The following is a 19,773-nucleotide window of genomic DNA, read 5'->3' on the forward strand; positions in this document are numbered from 1 at the left end:
TACATTATTTAGGCATGCATACTGGTCAGAGAGCCCGTCGTAAGTCCAAGTCATTGGTAAACGAGTACGTTGCTAAGCGAGGAGAGGCTGTATTGTCCAGAATAAACAATGCATGCATTCCTGGCACTAAAATAACATTTCCTCTGTTTATTAGTTACATTTCCAGGCTTTACAAATGAATTCCATTTTGATTTTTTATTCACATAAAGAATTTTTACTCACACCAAAAAATAAAAGATTTAATGTTATGCAATATTGTAATAATTGTAGACAAGGCATAGAACTACGGCTTGGACCCTGCCTCAGTGGGAGAGCCACCATAGAAAAAAAAATTAAACATGGTGGACCCCTCAGTTAATGGTGGCATCGGCTAACGCCGAAATTAGTTAAAGGCACATTTTTGAGGAAAAATATTGGCTCGGCTAACGCCCAATAACTCAGTTAAGGGCATTTGTCCTGAATGTGTCCGCGTGGCCTGAGCCGCGGCTGCCCGTCCATTCCATGTAGTGAGCCATTGTTTACAAGCCAGTGAGGAAGATTCCACGCGTACGTGTGATATATTTTGTATTGTTCCATTGTTTTTAGTGCTTGTAACTGCTAAATACACCACCATGGGCCCAAAGAAAGCTTCTAGTGCCAGCCTTGTGGTAAAGAGGAAAGAAGCACAATAGAATTCAAGAAAAAACTTGTAGCAAAGTACTAAAGTGGAGGAGGAAGAGAGGGGAGAATGTGCCTTATGCAGCAATTCTACAATATGTACCATACTAAAGCAGCAGGTATCGATAAAGGCTATAGTGCCAGCCAGCGATAAAGTGCAGAATTAACAGTGTAGCAAGTAAACCGAGTAAGTGATAGAAAAACAACACGGAAGTAACTCTCCAAAGTTGTTGGGTGTGTATAGGGCCGCTGAAGGTACGCTGCCCTGCTACATATCTTCTACCATCCTAAACCTCTGCCAGCATCTCCTCCATCAAACTAACTAATTAAACTAACATCTCCTCCAAGGTTAGTGTAAGTATAAAAGTAAATGAAAGTGTACGGTAGGGTTATAATTGAAAGAATTAGAGGTAAGACAGAATGTAGGATTGTGGATGAGCAAGGTGGTTTCACAGTGGGTAGGGGATGTGTAGATCAAGTGTTTACATTGAAGCATATATGTGAACAGTATTTAGATAAAGGTAGGGAAGTTTTTATTGCATTTATGGATTTAGAAAAGGCATATGATAGAGTGGATAGAGGAGCAATGTGGCAGATGTTACAAGTATATGGAATAGATGGTAAGTTATTAAATGCTGTAAAGAGTTTTTATGAGGATAGTGAGGTTCAGGTTAGGGTGTGTAGAAGAGAAGGAGACTACTTCCCGGTAAAAGTAGGTCTTAGACAGGGATGTGTAATGTCACCATGGTTGTTTAATATATTTATAGATGGGGTTGTAAAGGAAGTAAATGCTAGGGTGTTGGGGAGAGGGGTGGGATTAAATTTTGGGGAATCAAATTCAAAATGGGAATTGACACAGTTACTTTTTTGCTGATGATACTGTGCTTATGGGAGATTCTAAAGAAAAATTGCAGAGGTTATTGGATGAGTTTGGGAATGTGTGTAAAGGTAGAAAGTTGAAAGTGAACATAGAAAAAAGTAAGGTAATGAGGGTATCAAATGATTTAGATAAAGAAAAATTTGATATCAAATTGGGGAGGAGGAGTATGGAAGAAGTGAATGTTTTCAGATACTTGGGAGTTGACGTGTTGGCGGATGGATTTATGAAGGATGAGGTTAATCATAGAACTGATGAGGGAAAAAAGGTGAGTGGTGCGTTGAGGTATATGTGGAGTCAAAAAATGTTATCTATGGAGGCAAAGAAGGGAATGTATGAAAGTATAGTAGTACCAACACTCTTATATGGGTGTGAAGCTTGGGTGGTAAATGCAGCAGCGAGGAGACGGTTGGAGGCAGTGGAGATGTCCTGTTTAAGGGCAATGTGTGGTGTAAATTTTATGCAGAAAATTCGGAGTGTGGAGTTAATAAAAGTATTAGTCAGAGGGCAGAAGAGGGGTTGTTGAGGTGGTTTGGTCATTTAGAGAGAATGGATCAAAGTAGAATGACATGGAAAGCATATAAATCTATAGAGGAAGGAAGGAGGGGTAGGGGTCATCCTCGAAAGGGTTGGAGAGAGGGGGTAAAGAAGGTTTTGTGGACAAGGGGCTTGGACTTCCAGCAAGCGTGCGTGAGTGTGTTAGATAGGAGTGAATGGAGACGAATGGTACTTGGGACCTGACGATCTGTTGGAGTGTGAGCAGGGTAATATTTAGTGAAGGGATTCAGGGAAACCGGTTATTTTCATATAGTCGGACTTGAGTCCTGGAAATGGGAAGTACAATGCCTGCACTTTAAAGGAGGGGTTTGGGATATTGGCAGTTTGGAGGGATATGTTGTGTATCTTTATATGTGTATGCTTCTAAACTGTTGTATTCTGAGCACCTCTGCAAAAACAGTGATAATGTGTGAGTGTGGTGAAAGTATTGAATGATGAAAGTATTTTCTTTTTGGGGATTTTCTTTCTTTTTTGGGTCACCCTGCCTCGGTGGGAGACGGCCGACTTGTTGAAAAAAAAAAAAAGTGTAAATATAAAAGGACCCCAATGGAAATAAGTCACTCTGACTTTTTTGGGTTATCCTAGGTACTTTACACATGCTGCTATGCATGATAATCTCTGTACGTAACTGTGTTTGTGTATACCTGAATAAACTTATGTATTTATAAATTAAAATTTAAATATTTCTTATTTAGAAATTAAAATGTAAATATTTCTTATTTATAAATTAAAATGTAAATATTTCTTATTTATAAATTACATACATTAAGTGTGAATAGTGGAGGTGGGTTCTGCTGCTGCCTCACCACCAACACCACTATGTACGGCTTCTCTCAGTGGCCCTTATAAACCCAACAACAACACTTCCACCACTTACTCCTCACATACATTATGACATATTTTATTCATTTTAGAGTATATATCATATTTCTATGTTATTAATATTGTTTATTATGTCATATTAGATGAATTGTGATAAATAAGCTATAATGATATTAGCATCATATTGAAGCATAATAAACTCGCCTTCCTCTTGCCTCCTATGTGTCTTCCATACACCAACAAGAGTCAATAAAGATAAGTGTGATGTTAAATGTTCATTTATCCATTTTATTAGTGCTTTATATTTATTTGTCATTGTTTTTGTATGTATATTTATATTTAATCTTTACAAAAGATATTTTTTTTTTAATACTTTTGGCTGTCTGAAACTGATTAGTTGAATTTCCATTATTTCTTATGGGGAAAATTAATTCAGATATCATCCAAATCGGTTAAAGGCAAGCTCTCTGGAACGGATTAATGCCTTTAACTGAGGGGTCCACTGTACTAAACCTGAAAGGGCCATACAGTACTGTAGGGAGGGATGTGCAGAAGGAGGAATGTATGAAGGGTAGGAGTGTGTGAAGTCCAGGGATGTGCAGGGGGCCGGTTGTTTATTAAATCCGAAGAATAAGATTATTTTTCCACAGTTGTAACAAAAATAATGAACAGTTTTGGATTTAACATAATTTGTCTGTTAAATCCACAGTCAATTTATCCAGCAGACCATAACAATAACAGACATTTCTGGATTTAACAGACTTGAGTATGTTAAAGCTGAAATTTATTTATCCATCAGACACTAAAAGTAATGGAAAATTCTGAATTTAATGGACTATGTTATTTCTATATGCTGTCTGGTCATTTATTTTGTTTGTTAAATCGAAAATTCACTGAATTAATATTTTTACCATATTTGTTTGTTTAATTCATGCTAAATGCTAAATGACTTTTACCAAGTATTCAGAAAAATGTATTGAACTTTCCATTGCCATAGGTATGAAGGTACTATACAGTACATTTTATGCAGTTTGATAATTATAACTAATTATGCTAAAGAGGAAAAGGTTATCTTAGGTACTAGAATATAAATAACAAAAAAAGGCACAATACCGTGACTGGAATGATACACAAAAACCCGACTCTGTAAATGGTCCAAGTTCGACCGAAACATCATCGTAAGCTCCTCTCTTCTATGTGCTGGTTATTTGTGTACTAGAGTATGTTTTTTTCACCAGAACTTTTAATGCTCATCACACATACTGTATGGTTTGTGAACTGGCTGCAATAGTAGGTTTCATGTTATTAATTAACAACTGTTGCATTAGGACTATTTATTTTCCTTTTATCACAGTATTTTATTTTTATCTCGTATTATTTTAATCATATAATTATGCAATATGTTTAGTTTTCCTTAATATATAACATTATTTATCTACTACATACTTTTATGCTTGCCAAATTTAGTCACACTGGAACATAACTAATATTAAGTGGCAAGAAAATTTGTACATTAAAGCAAATGCAATAAATCCTAAACAAGCTGTGAGAAGTCAATAAGTCATTTATAAGCACAAATTCATAACAAAAATTTAAATATTTTAAAGTTTTATTTCAGATAAAAAGTTTTAGTCAAGTACTTACTGTGTTATAATTGTTAATGCAAAATATCTAATTCAATGACTCTATAAAAGTGCCTTGAATAACATTATATGCAACTTATAAATTCTTTGTTTATACAAACAGTTGAATATTGTACTGAAGCACAGTTGACCCCGGCTTAACCTAGATGAGACACTAGTGAGTTTCATTTATTACATTGATGGGAGAGGGGGGAATGGAAGGCTATCACGTGCAATCCAAAGGGAGGACATTTAATTCCTTGAATCAAGAACCCCCTCACGACTCACGAAATCGTAATGACACGATTGCAAACAAACCCCACCTGTGGTATGGTTTAACCCCCTCACCTTCGTCAAGGCACCTCCTTTCATTAGCATTTCCTATAGCAGGTTGCATTGTAACTTGAAATGGAGATTGGGCCAGCAACAGGAATTACGTATGGATTAAGTTTTTCAGTGATGAAATTTAAAAAAATATGTTCTCAAGAGATGGGTCCATTGTTTAGTAGAGGCATAATGATGTTAAACCCTCCATTTTGTCAGTGCATAAAAAAAATGATCAAAATATTAACAAAAGTAGTAATGTTATGTCATCTTGTATTTTTGTTGGGTTAAAGGGTTATGATGTCCACTAGGTGACCAACTCCCTGAGCCATCACAACCCTTCAACTCATCAGTTCCCAACCACCATGAGATTGAAGATTTTACTGCATTGTAAGTTATAGTACTCTTACTTCTCAATTTATATTTACTACAATTTTGTCTGATACCAACAAGAGAAGGGAGGAGTGGTGGAAGGGAGGTACAGTAATATGGCATTACCATTGGTAAAGTTCTTTCACCAACATGACAAAACCTGTGACTCTTTGTCAGTGATAGTGTGAACGATATTGAAAGTGGATTTTTTTTTTTTTTTTTTTTTTGGGGGGGGGGGTCACCATGGCCAGCATATTACAAAAAATCCATAAACATTATCCCCAGTTTCTTCACATTTTAACAGATGATGTAGGTATGAGGTAGTAAAGGCAGGAAATTTTATTGCAAATTAATACAATAGAAAAGTAAGTTTGTTGACAGGGGGAATGATGGTCCTAGGCTTTCTTCAGTTATTTGAAATTATGTTCAATGAGCAGTCGTTAAGCAGGGGTTCACTGTACTACTAACATGAACATAAGTGCCATGAGCCTTAACAGTAAACAAAGACTGATAGAGGTAACTATGCCTCAAAAAAAATCATGTTTACTTGTTTTAGATAAACAAAAATTAATGTTACCTGAGTATTTATAACTCAATTTATAGTACATTTTCTTTCTGAGTCACCCTGCCTTGTTGGGAAATGGCTGGTGTTAAAGAAATCACAGATTAACCTTTACTATAATAATCCAGTTTAGTAGTAAAAAATAGAGAAATTTCCTGTACAGCAAGTGAAGTTTAGAAATTCATCCAAATAATTTGTGCCACAAGTTTTATACACAGTTGAATGAAGGGTGGTTTAATCACACTTGTGGTTATGGTTTATTCAGTTTAGGTTTCATCTTCAATACTTTCAGCAAGAACTGATCCTTAGGAATTTTTTTTTAAGTTTTAACCCTTTTATAAAACAAAAGAGTTCTAGCATCACATAGTACTGGAAGACAATACAGTATCATCTAAGCTATATTAAAGGAGCACATTACTGTGCACTGGAATGTTTTGGAAGAGTAAACATAACATAATGTATAAAGAGAGAATGCATATAATAAAACAAATTAGAGAAAATATCATAGTTTGTGTTTATGCAACTGAGTCATATCAGACTTTCAACAATAGAAACACAAAAACACCCAAAAAATGTCAGGTGCATGAATAATTATTTGGCTATCTGAAGATTATAAAATAATATTCATTTTTAAATGGGATTGCAAGTTTTAACAGCAATGCTTTACTCTTACTACTCTCAAAATATTAATCAAATGTCATTTTACCAAATCTACGAATCTAATTTAACTTTTTCATTCTCCATTCTTAGTTTACTGATTAAAATAAGCAATCACCATATTACAGTACATAATTAACACTTACTTAACACTTAATTTGTTCAGAGGAGAATATCTCATCATAAAATACAGGGCACAAAGCATATTCCTTCCTTAAAATCAAGGATGCTATGAATCTTTACAGTTCATTTGCATACATTTTCATACATTGTTATTCTCAAAACTTTTAGTGGGATACAATGTTTCAAATGCTATTTTGGTTTTTACATGAAACTGAGTGTAGTCTTCATCTACTTCAGTACAAAACTATGAGCAGATGGTGCAACAGAGGGAAGGTATCAATGCTTCACAGTAACCACAAGTTATCACCATACTGTACAACAGGAAGTGACACATGATACTGGCATAGGAATTATTAAAAAAAAAAAAAAAACTTTTTGAGATGGGGAAATTATCTTTACCATTACATATGTATGAATTTGAATATTACAAAAACTAATTTCCCTCAGAATAACAGCTTAAAGTAAATAGATCTATAGTCAAAATGCCACAAAAAATATTAATCCACTCATAACTGCAATATTGAAATCCTTGATATAAGAGAATTTAAAAAAGAAAATAGTTTTAAATTACTATTTACTCTAAGTTCTCTAACAATTTCAGATATTATTAGTCTAGTGTTTATCATTAAAGTATTTTGGGTGGAAGGCACCCAGCATACTTTTAATGTCAAAAGTAATACCCCACCCTGGTAAGTTTATGGGCAAGATTCATAGTGGGCCATTTTAGGATTCCCCAAGGCTACTGACTGCATCCTAAGTGCCTATAAGCTTGTTTGATAAATGATTTTGTGTCTGGGGTCCCCTGTGCCATGTAGTTTTGAGGGCTGAGTTTGTTGGACATTTTTGGCATTTTGGGCAGGAGTAAGTTGCTAACACAGAGACTATTGCACAGACCACTGGATTACATAAAGCAGGCCATAAAACAAAAGAAACACCAAAAACCATCAATGTGTGTGAGCATTCAGTGAGGACCTGGTTGTGTCAATTCCTTGAGGACAGTGTTGGTGACATGCCCATGCCAAAAGCATTTCTAGGGAAGCCTAAAAAAAAAAAAAAAAAAAGTACCCACTAATGTTAACTTTGTGATCAGTTGCCCAAATCTTTCATGCAGTATGATGCAATGATTTTTATGCAAGACTGTGCTCCTTCCCAGACCACAAAAACTGTTGTTCAGTGGCTTCATAATTGTCTGGTACTCTTCTTTGATAACTGGCCAAAAAATTTCCCAGACTTGAACCCCATCAAGAACCTTTGAAAAATAAACACATAAGCAGTATAATGTGATCCTTTATTGATAATGTTTCACCCACACATTGGGCTTTATCAAGTCACAAACAGATCTACCTGAGTGTCAGGTGGAGAATGCTGGGTAGGTTGGATCTGATATGGACCTACATGGGACTGGCAGGTGCATATGTAGTTATGTGGGATAACTACATATGCACCCACCAGTCCCGTGCAGGTCCATATCAGATCCAACCTACCCAGCATTCTCCAGCCTATACTCACGTACCTTTCACCCAGGTAGATCTGTTTGCGACTTGATAAAGCCCACTGTGTGGGCAAAACGTTGTCAATAAAGGATCACATTATAATGCTTATGTGTTTATTTTTCCATTGTCAGTATTTTATACCATTTATTTCCAAGAACCTTTGAGCTGAGTTATAGCTCATGACTGGGTGGTGCCATTTGCGAGTCATGGGAAAAATGATCCTATGAAACCCTGAAGAATGTGTGTAAATCACTTTCTAGACAGTTCAAGGATGTCCTAGAGTACAAGGGATGACCTATATTGTGGTTATGCCCCTCAAGGGAGGGTCCTTGATGCTGGTGAGGGGCTCTTGATCTAGGGAATTCGATCTGTATTCCAGTTCCCTGAATTGAGTCTGAATACCTTCCATCCTCCCCACAGGCACTGTATAATCCTATGGATTTAGCGCTCTCCCATGATTATAATTTGTGGTTATAAATTTAGAGGAGGAGGGGTTAGCATACTTAATGATGAGTACTCCATATCTGGATTAACATACATCCACAAGCTGCATGACCTCCCCTATGGGTCCAGAGCTTCCTCATGAATATAATAGTAATAATACAGGTCCACTAATTTACCAAATACATGTAATCATTACCTAAGATCATTACAGGTCCTACATACTATATGAGCAATCCAGACCCAGGCCAATGAAATTTCTGTTGGTGCTTATGTACTGCTATACAACTTTGCCATGAGATACTAGATTAGAAAAGTTAAAGGAGTCTTACACAACAATAATATTTGCTAGTCAATAAACAAATGACAAGATAGTTGAGCATAACTACATACTGTACATTTCATATTCCAATATATTGGTGTGCCTGATCATTAGTGACTTGGGGAAGGAAAGCAGCTTTCTGAATAATAATCTACATTTTGAGTTATGGTAAGAGAGGAAATGAAGTCTCCTAGATTAAGAATGAAAAAAGTTTTCACATGTAAATTTATCCTTGTAATTCCCACCCTTTATATTTAATGAATCAGATACACAATTTGCTCCAATATTTGATTAATACAATATATAATTTTAAATCATTTATTTTATAAGGTCCTTACTGCAGACTGCATTTAAAAAAATATACAATTTATTCACATCATACTACAACAAGACTGTGCATCTACTCCACCAATAACCTCGGTTGGGTCACCACAAAACTTGCGTGGTGTAAGAGATGGAGATGCTGGCGGTCTATATGAAACTGTATCAACACGTACAGATGAGGCTGTAAACTCTGGATTTCGTCCATGAGTTCGAGGATCATATTCAGGAGCGGTAAGGGAATACGTGCTTCCAGCAGAGGCCAGAGTATATGAACTTTGTGATGCACGGGACATAGCACGCTGTTTCTTTAAATCGGCCAGTGTCCCAGGTGAGAATGGATTGACAGTAACAGTGACATGAATGTCTATTTTACTGCCACCTTCTCCACTGTGAGTAACCATTCCTCCTCCATTTCCACCGGTTCCATTTGCATTGGTTGTAATTACATCTTGTCTTGCAGATGAACTCCGAGGTGGAGGAATGGGAGGCGAAGCCTGATGACCCTCTGTTACATCTTTTTTAGTGCTGCTGGTTTTCATTTTATACCCATTATTATTGCAAATGAGGCTGCTGCTGTCGCTACCTGATCTCACTATTAATTCCTTTTCTGTTTTTGCAACTGATGCTGAAAAGTAAACCACAATGATTAATTTATAACCTGTGCAAACAGGGGAATCAAGTGTATGTATACTACATAAAATATAAGAACCTGAATAAAATCCATCAAGAGCATTGTCAATTTGGGGAAAAATTAAAATATTTGAAAAGTGTCATTATGGTGGCAACATCTGGGTATTATGCAGTGTCCAATGATATTAACAAGTAGTACAGAGTTAGTGCTGCCTGTGGTACTAGTGTATTCTGGAAAGAATGCCCTCTGTTTTGGGAACTTTTTAGACATACAGTAGGGCCCCGCTGTATGGCATTTCACCTAACGGCATTCCGCTAATATGGCTATTTCAAATTATGACCAAAACTCGTTATACAGCTCCCCCGTCTTTCTAATATGGCACGCCCCACCCGGTTTGTTTACATTCTCTGTGAGCACATTTCTCTATTATGTCTGGAAACTTTCCAAAATTTCAAGTGTTTTAACCCTTTCAGGGTCCGTCCCATAGATCTACGGCTTTACGTTCAGGGTCCAAACCGTAGATCTACGCCAAAATTCTAGCAGTGTCAAATTTAGTGCAAGAAGGCTGGTAGGCCTACATCTGAGAGAATGGGTCTGGGTGGTCAGTGTGCACACCATAGAAAAAATCTGGACGCCAGCATGGCATTGTGGGAACACCGCCAAAGTAGCTTTGTTCATTGTGCCTGGCGGCAAGGAAGCTCTCACTCCCCACTCACTCTCTGGGTGAATTCTGACTCTCCTCTTCACAACTTACAGTTCTAAGACTGATGGAAGTGGAGATGAAGATGAATTCTATGGTTTTAAACCATATGGTACAATGGTACCATATGGTATAATGGTGCCATGTCATACAATGGTATCATATGGTACATTGGTATCATATGGTACAATGTACCATATAGTACATTGTACCATATAGTACATTGTACCATATGGTACATTGTACCATATGGTACATTATACCATATGGTACAGGGTACAGGGACCCTAATGGAAAAGTCTGTCTGACTTTTTTGGGTTATCCTAGGTCCTCCAAACATATGCTGCTAAGTATGATATTCTATGTAACTTTATTTGTGTATAACTAAATAAACTTACTTATGATGCCACATGCACTTGAGTAAGTTTATTCAGGTGTACAGAAATACAATTACATAGATTATCATACATAGCAGCATACGTATAAAATCCTAGGATAACCCAAAAAAGTCAGGGTGACTTATTTCAATAGTTATCCCTGTATCTGTACCATATGGTGTCCTGTACTGTATGGTACTCTGTACCATATGGTACCCTGCATCATATGTTATCCTGTACTGCATGGTACCCTATACCATATAGAACAATGTACCATATGGTACCCTGTAACATATGATACCGTGTACCATATGGTCAATAGGTGTTGGTGGCATGAGACACCAGCCAAGACTGAATGAGTGGCGACGCAAGCTAGCTACTGACTCCGCAGTTTCCAAGACAAAGTGCTTTGTCATCCACCTCAAGGAACGCGTCAAGTTCCTGTACACTTGTAAATATATAATAGAACATTACTAATATATAACAATTTTGCATATTTTTTTTTTGTAAACAACTATTGTAAACAAAATAATGAAAATATTAGTGTTTTTATGTGTTGAATACAACAGTACCATATGGTACAATGAATGATATGGTATCATTGTACTGTATGGTACAATGTACCATATGGTATCATTGTACTGTATGGTACAATGTACCATATGGTATCATTGTACTGTATGGTACAATGTACCATATGGTACCATTGCATATGTACCATATGGTACCATTACACCATTTGGTACCATTGTACCAAATGGTGCCATTGTACCATATGGTACCATTGCATCATATGGTACCATTGTATCATATGGTGTCATTGTACCATATAGTGCCATTGCACCCTATAGCACCATTGTACCATATGGTACTAAATGGTACCGTTGTATTCAACACAATAACCACACTAATATTTTCATCATTTTGTTTACAATAAACTTGTAAACAAGTTTTGTAAGCAATATAATGATAAACAAATTAGTGCAGTTATTGTGTTGAATACAATGAGTGTACACTTACACAATATACATTATATTGGTCCCACAGGCCACAAATGTTATTAGAAAAAGAAAATTTGAAAAGAAAGAAAAAAGTATAAAAAACGTAAAATAAAAAAATGGGATTTTGCGGAAGTCATGATGTTGCCACCACCCGGTCATTTTGGGTCAACTTCCCGCCGCTGTATCTCGGTAAGTGCTGATCAGAAAAAAAAAAATTTGTCTTATTACCTTCACAAAAATATACTCTTTAATTCTGTAAGAAAAAATAATTTTTTTTTTTTTTCAAAATTTCTTGGACACTGGGAGCACCACTTCAGATTTTGGCCTTGGTCCCTGAAGGGGTTAAAGTTATTGCATATTTTATATGTACAGTAGGCCCCCATTTACATGGCAGGTTAGGTTCCAGGCTACCGCCATAAAGTGAAACACTTTTTCCCCCACTTATAACTGCATATACAGTGGTACAGTGCAACTCCAAGTTTCATCTACCCTGCATATCATACACTTCAAGTTTAGAACCATATTTTTTTTATAAATTTTGTCCCGAGTTTCGTCCTGCCTACCAGACCTGTCTTCTTGCCCGTGCAGGTGTCGTGAGTCAGTGTGGCTTTGTTTCTCCTCGAGTGAATATAGACATTTTCATTAATCCATCTATGATACTTTCTTCAAAATTATATAAGAAACATGTTACAAAGTACACACCTACCATCTGACTTATGACCTGCTCGACATACGACCACTCGACTTACAACCATGTTTTGTATGCCAAATTTCTGGGAAATAAACAACTGTTTGTGCTGTATACAGTGTTAATCCTAAACCTTACAGTATAAAATACAGTACTAACAGCATAAAAAGTAAAGTAAAAAATTAGATATCAAAATAAAACAAAATACAGGTCTCCCTCAACATTCACGAGGGTTAGGGGATCAAGAGCCTTGCGAATGTTGAAAAATCGCGAATGTTTGGTGCCCCAATATATTGTAGGGAAATATAATACAATACTGCTTCCTTAACTTGTCGAATCATGAACAATCATAAAATACACGTACATGAAAACGTCGTAAATTGTACTAAATACATACGTTATGCCTTAATAACATGTATGTTATTAAATACCACTGCCTCCACCACTGCAAGTCCCTACTACCCTCCCTCTGACCCCCCACAACTGGCAACCAGCCCTCCCACCAGTGTGGTGAGTGTTTTGTTTGTTCATTATTTGCTATTAAACTACAGTACGTATAAATAATGTCAACCCATTTATGACTGCATATTGGAATGGCTACTCGGACAGGTATTGGAAGGTGACAACATATGTTTACTCTTGAACACAGCAAAGAATCAAACATTTGTGCTACTGCTACTGCTAATAATAATAATAATAATAATAATAATAAATACGATAGAATTGAAGAAGGAAATTGTACAAAAATACGAGGGTTGAAGCAGTGGTGGAGGAAGGTAGTTGACGCATCGTCAGTGTGGCTTTGTTTATGCTGGAGTATTAGTCTCCGTGCTCTTCCAAACATTTCACAATAATTCATTGTATTTGGTGCTTGTAGATTGAGTGTGACTGGAGTGGTTGAGGCAGTGGGTGAAGCAGTGGTATTTACTAACATATATGTTATAAATAATAATAGTACATGTTAATATTAATAACATTTATAATAATAATGATAATAAATGTTATTCATAATGTACTATTATTATTTATAACATATATGTTAGTAAATATCACTGCCTCTATCACTGCCTCACCCACTGCCTCTACCACTGCCTCAACTGCTGCCTCACCCACTGCCTCTACCACTGCCTCTACCACTGTCTCTATAACTGCCTCTACCACTGCCTCTATAACTGCCTCTACCACTGCCTCAACCACTCCAGTCACACTCAATCTACAAGCACCAAATACAATGAATTATTGTGAAATGTTTGGAAGAGCACGGAGACTAATACTCACTCCAGCATAAACTAAGCCACACTGACGGTCAACCACTTCCTCCACCACTGCTTCAACCCTCGTATTTTTGTACAATTTCCATCTTCAATTCTATCGTATTTATTATTATTATTATTATTATTATTATTATTATTATTATTATTATTAGCAGTAGCAGTAATGTTTGATTCTTTGCTGTGTTCAAGAGTAAACACATGATGTCACCTTCCAATACCTGTCTGAATAGCCATTCTAATATGCAGTCATGGATGGGTTTACATTATTTATACTGAAGTTTAATAGCAAATAATAAACAAAAAAAAACACTCACCACACAGTGGTGGGAGGGCTGGCTGCCAGTTGCAGAGGTCGGAGGGAGGGTAGTAAGGACTCGTGGCGGTAAACTTAAATATGATTTGGCGGCTGGGAATTTGGCGGTTGGGAATTCGCGAATGTGTGAAGCCCACGAAAGTTGAAACCACGAATGTTGAGGGAGACCTGTAAAATCATTACAATAATATGACGTTAATATTCAGTAGTAAGGTTCGACTTACTTCCATTTTGACTTACGACCGGTTGGTCAGAACCAAGCTTGGTCATAAGTCAGATCATACCTGTATATAAAAACATGCAATGTTTATATGCGATGTATTTTTAATAATAATCACTCTTGGGCATATTAAATGTCTTATTTTACATTAATATAGACATTTTCATTAATCCATCTATGATACTTTCTTCAAAATTATATAAGAAACACATTACATAGCATATAACTATGCAGGACAAGCCAAAGGGGGTGGAAATCTTTAGCTCAAGTAATTGCATACTTCTCAGTGCATCACCAGGAGCTGTGCAATGTTGCAAGGGAGCAACCAAAGCAGGGAGAGAGGTCTCAGAGTAACGTAGGTGTCATTGGCCATGGTTACCCAGTGACACCTACTCTACACTGAGACCTCTCTCCCTGCTTTGGTTGCTCCCTTGCAACATTGCACAGCTCCTGATGATGCACTGAGAAGTGTGAAAGTACTTGAGCTAAAGATTCCCCCCCCCCCCCCCGTGGCTTGTCCTGCATAGTTAAGATCGCCCGTCTGCAACTGTTTGCATTATAGCATATGACATATAAACATGCAATGTTCATATGTTATCAAGTGGTGAGTACCGGTGAATCAAGGAGGGTGGAAGGTAAACATTACGTTTTCTCTGATGCAGCATTAGAGAAAACTGAATCTGGCGTCTGGTGCAGTAACCGCCCTTCATACACGTTTGTTTACAATTCTGGGCATGAATTATTCATTACTGCTCCCTTTGTTTATGATGGCATCTAACAGTAGTTGTTAGAAACAATTAAGCTCAGTGAACATGGTATGTTGATGTAATAATATGGCTGTGTAGTGTAATAATATGGCTGTGTAGTGTAATAATGTGGCTGTGTAGTGTAATAATATGGCTGCGTAGCGTAGCCCAGGGGGGCTACATACGTGTACCTACATCAACAGGCTACCTACACTGAATTCCTACAAATAAATACTACTCACCGCTCACCCTACAGTAAAACTACAAATATTTTAAGGTAAGTGATGAATGTACTGTATCAGTAAAAGAAAAAGAAGGGCTCTGATACCTGAAGTCCTTATGGAGGGATATTCCCAACTCCCTGGAATGGATTAATTGTATTTACATTAATTTTTATGGGAAATACTGCTGCGACATTTTGACTTTAGTCCTAGCTCCTGGAACAGATTAAGGACAAATCTCAGGGTTTGACTGTACTTCGAATATTGGCCGAAATTCGTTCCAGAAGGCTGTTCAAGTGCCGTTACCAAACGAATTTGTTCCCATAAGGAATAATGTAAATTAGATTAGTCCATTTCAGACCCCGAAAAATACACTTACAAAAGCACTTACAATAATACACTTACATAGCTGCTCGAGTTGGGAGCCGTTCGAAATTCAAGGTGCCACTGTAAATGCTAGTTAACAAGTTTACACTAACATATATTAAGATAGCAATAGAACTAGGCATTAAAAAACAGTAAAAAAGTCAAATACACATAGAGAACACTCATTACTTACCTTAAAATATTTGTACAGTGGACCCCTGGATTACGTAGTCGTTGGATTTCGTAATATTCGGAATAAGTAACATTTTCGTCAAAATACTGGCTCGGTGATCATCACTAAACTCGGTAATAGTCATTCATCCCAAATGTGTCTGCGCACAGACACACCATTTACAGCCAGTGTGCCATTGTTTATCAGCCAGTGAGAATGATCTCACATAGTCATATGATACATTTTGTATTATTCCATTCTTTTTAGTGCTTGTAACTGCTAAATAAGCCACCATGGGCCAAAAGAAAGCTCCTAGTGCCAGACCTTTCATAAAGAAGATGATAAACACAATAGAATTCAAGAAAGAACACACCAGCCAGGGCACTTCCCCACACACCAGCCAGGGTACTTTCCCCCACACATGATTTGATTTGAGTGGGACTTGCGTATGAGTGAATAGAATTTTTTTTTTTTTTATTATCACACTGGCCGATTCCCACCAAGGCAGGGTGGCCCGAAAAAGAAAAACTTTCACCATCATTCACTCCATCACTGTCTTGCCAGAAGGGTGCTTTACACTACAGTTTTTAAACTGCAACATTAACACCCCTCCTTCAGAGTGCAGGCACTGTACTTCCCATCTCCAGGACTCAAGTCCGGCCTGCCGGTTTCCCTGAACCCCTTCATAAATGTTACTTTGCTCACACTCCAACAGCACGTCAAGTATTAAAAACCATTTGTCTCCATTCACTCCTATCAAACACGCTCATGCATACCTGCTGGAAGTCCAAGCCCCTTGCACACAAAAACCTCCTTTACCCCCTCTCTCCAACCTTTCCTAGGCCGACCCCTACCCCGCCTTCCTTCCACTACAGACTGATACACTCTTGAAGTCATTCTGTTTCGCTCCATTCTCTCTACATGTCCGAACCACCTCAACAACCCTTCCTCAGCCCTCTGGACAACAGTTTTGGTAATCCCGCACCTCCTCCTAACTTCCAAACTACGAATTCTCTGCATTATATTCACACCACACATTGCCCTCAGACATGACATCTCCACTGCCTCCAGCCTTCTCCTCGCTGCAACATTCATCACCCATGCTTCACACCCATATAAGAGCGTTGGTAAAACTATACTCTCATACATTCCCCTCTTTGCCTCCAAGGACAAAGTTCTTTGTCTCCACAGACTCCTAAGTGCACCACTCACTCTTTTTCCCTCATCAATTCTATGATTCACCTCATCTTTCATAGACCCATCCGCTGACACGTCCACTCCCAAATATCTGAATACATTCACCTCCTCCATACTCTCTCCCTCCAATCTGATATTCAATCTTTCATCACCTAATCTTTTTGTTATCCTCATAACCTTACTCTTTCCTGTATTCACCTTTAATTTTCTTCTTTTGCACACCCTACCAAATTCATCCACCAATCTCTGCAACTTCTCTTCAGAATCTCCCAAGAGCACAGTGTCATCAGCAAAGAGCAGCTGTGACAACTCCCACTTTGTGTGTGATTCTTTATCTTTTAACTCCACGCCTCTTGTCAAGACCCTCGCATTTACTTCTCTTACAACCCCATCTATAAATATATTAAACAACCACGGTGACATCACACATCCTTGTCTAAGGCCTACTTTTACTGGGAAATAATTTCCCTCTTTCCTACATACTCTAACTTGAGCCTCACTATCCTCGTAAAAACTCTTCACTGCTTTCAGTAACCTACCTCCTACACCATACACTTGCAACATCTGCCACATTGCCCCCCTATCCACCCTGTCATATGCCTTTTCCAAATCCATAAATGCCACAAAGACCTCTTTAGCCTTATCTAAATACTGTTCACTTATATGTTTATTGCTTGGGTAGCACTGACAATTGTGTTGGACAAATATTCTGTTAGTGGGATGGTTTGTGAAGGACCTACCTAGTATGGGCCAACAGGCCTGCTGCAGTGTTCCTGCTTTCTTATGTTCTTATGTACACCAGCTGAGGAAATTGCTTCAGAGGAGGAGAAAGAGAGAGGGAAGAAGGCACCTTCTTCCATACACCAACAAGAGCCTTCAATAAAGGTAAGTGTGATATTATTGTTTTATACTCGATTTCTCATTCTTTTCTGTATGTAAATCTATATTTAATCAATAAAAAATACTTTTTGTTAATACTTTTGGGTGTCTGGAACAGATTAATTGGATTTACATTATTTCTTATGGAGAAAATTAATTCGGAAATCGTCAGATTCGGGTTTGGTCACTCTCTCTGGAATGGATTAATTACGAAAACTGGGGGTCCACTGTAGTCTTAATGTAGGGTGAGATGAGTAGTATTTATTGTAAGAAATCAGGTGTGGTTGGTATGGTAGCCAGGCCAGGCCAGGCCACCCCCACCCCACCCAACCCAACCACAACAAATATACTATGACATTTAACCCCTTCAGGGACCAAGGCCAAAATCTGAAGTGGTGCTCCAGTGTCCAAGAAATTTTGAAAAAAAAAAAAAAAAAAAAAAAAAAAAAAAAAAAAAAAAAAAAAAAAAAAATCTTACAGAATTAAAGAGTATATTTTTGTGAAGGTAATAAGACAAAAAAAAACAAAAATTTCTGATCAGTACTTACCGAGATACAGCGGCGGGAAGTTGACCCAAAATGACCGAGTGGCGGCAACATCAGTGACTTCCGCAAAATCCCATTTTTTTATTTTACGTTTTTTATACTTTTTTCTTTTCTTTTCTATTTTTTTCTTTTTCTAATAATATTTGTGGCCTGTGAGACCAGTATAATGTATATTGCATAAGTGTACACTCATTGTATTCAACACAATAACTGCACTAATTTGTTTATCATTATATTGCATACAAAACTTGTTTACAAGTTTATTGTAAACAAAATGATGAAAATATTAGTGTGGTTATTGTGCTGAATACAATGGTACCATATGGTACAATGGTGCCATAGGGTGCAATTGTACCATATGGTACAATGGCACCATATGATACAATGGTACCATATGGTACAATATGGCACAATGGCACATGATACAATGGTACCATATGATACAATGGTATCATATGATACAATGGTACCATATGGTACAATGGCACCATTTGGTACAATGGTACCATATGATACAATGGTACCATATGGTGCAATGGTACCTTATGGTACCATATGGTGTAATGGTACCATATGGTACCATATGATGCATTGGCACCAATGATACCATATTGTTCATTGTACCATATGGTACTGTTGTATTCAACACAATAAACACTGAGGAAATGGTATGGTGATACCGACAAGATGTGGAAAAAGACACTTATGTACAGTACAGGACATTTATTAAAGGAAACGTTTTGCCACGAGTGGCTTCTTCAGTCCTAATACAGAGAAAACTAAGAAAACATTTATATATATAGTGGCAGGAGTCAGGTGAGGTGACGCGTGGGTAGAGGTGGTAGTAGTAGTAGTAATGGAACTAAGGAGGTGAGGCAAGAGAGGGACCTGCTGGCATCAAGTAACACCAGTTCCCAGGATGGGTAATATCCTCTTGCTTAGTAATTTTGAAATATTGTAACTACCGGATTTTTGCTTATTGTGTTACTGACAGAAATTAGTGCAGCTTCAATGCATTTTCTCCGTCTTAAGTCGTCTTCTTTAATAACTAGTTTAGCTTCATTGAATTTCATGAGGTGTCCAACATCGTCTCTATGTTGAACACATGCGTTTTTGCGGTCATCATTTCTGCAAGCATTTTTGTGTTCTGCTATTCTAATGTCCAGAGTTCTGGCTGTTTCCCCTACATATACTTTGTCACACCCCCCACATGGTATAGCAAAAATCCGGTAGTTACAATATTTCAAAATTACTAAGCAAGAGGATATTACCCATCCTGGGAACTGGTG

The 19,773-nt window shown here is 37.4% G+C and overlaps 1 protein-coding gene across 5 annotated transcripts in view; it reads right to left on the reverse strand.

The window, feature by feature from the left end:
• Positions 1-4,233: 4,233 nt before the first annotated feature.
• Positions 4,234-19,773, reverse strand: part of LOC128689610 (protein phosphatase 1 regulatory subunit 16A) — a 232,031-nt gene continuing 216,491 nt past the window's right edge. For all 5 annotated transcript variants that reach the window (XM_070087483.1, XM_070087481.1, XM_070087482.1 and 2 more), the window contains exon 11: positions 4,234-9,779. In XM_070087483.1, coding sequence (XP_069943584.1) covers positions 9,202-9,779 — 578 coding nt within the window. In that variant the 3' untranslated portion in view covers positions 4,234-9,201. The remainder of the gene's footprint in view (positions 9,780-19,773) is intronic.

Source organism: Cherax quadricarinatus, chromosome 22, assembly GCF_038502225.1.
Source record: "Cherax quadricarinatus isolate ZL_2023a chromosome 22, ASM3850222v1, whole genome shotgun sequence".
Taxonomy (NCBI): Eukaryota; Metazoa; Arthropoda; class Malacostraca; order Decapoda; family Parastacidae; genus Cherax; species Cherax quadricarinatus.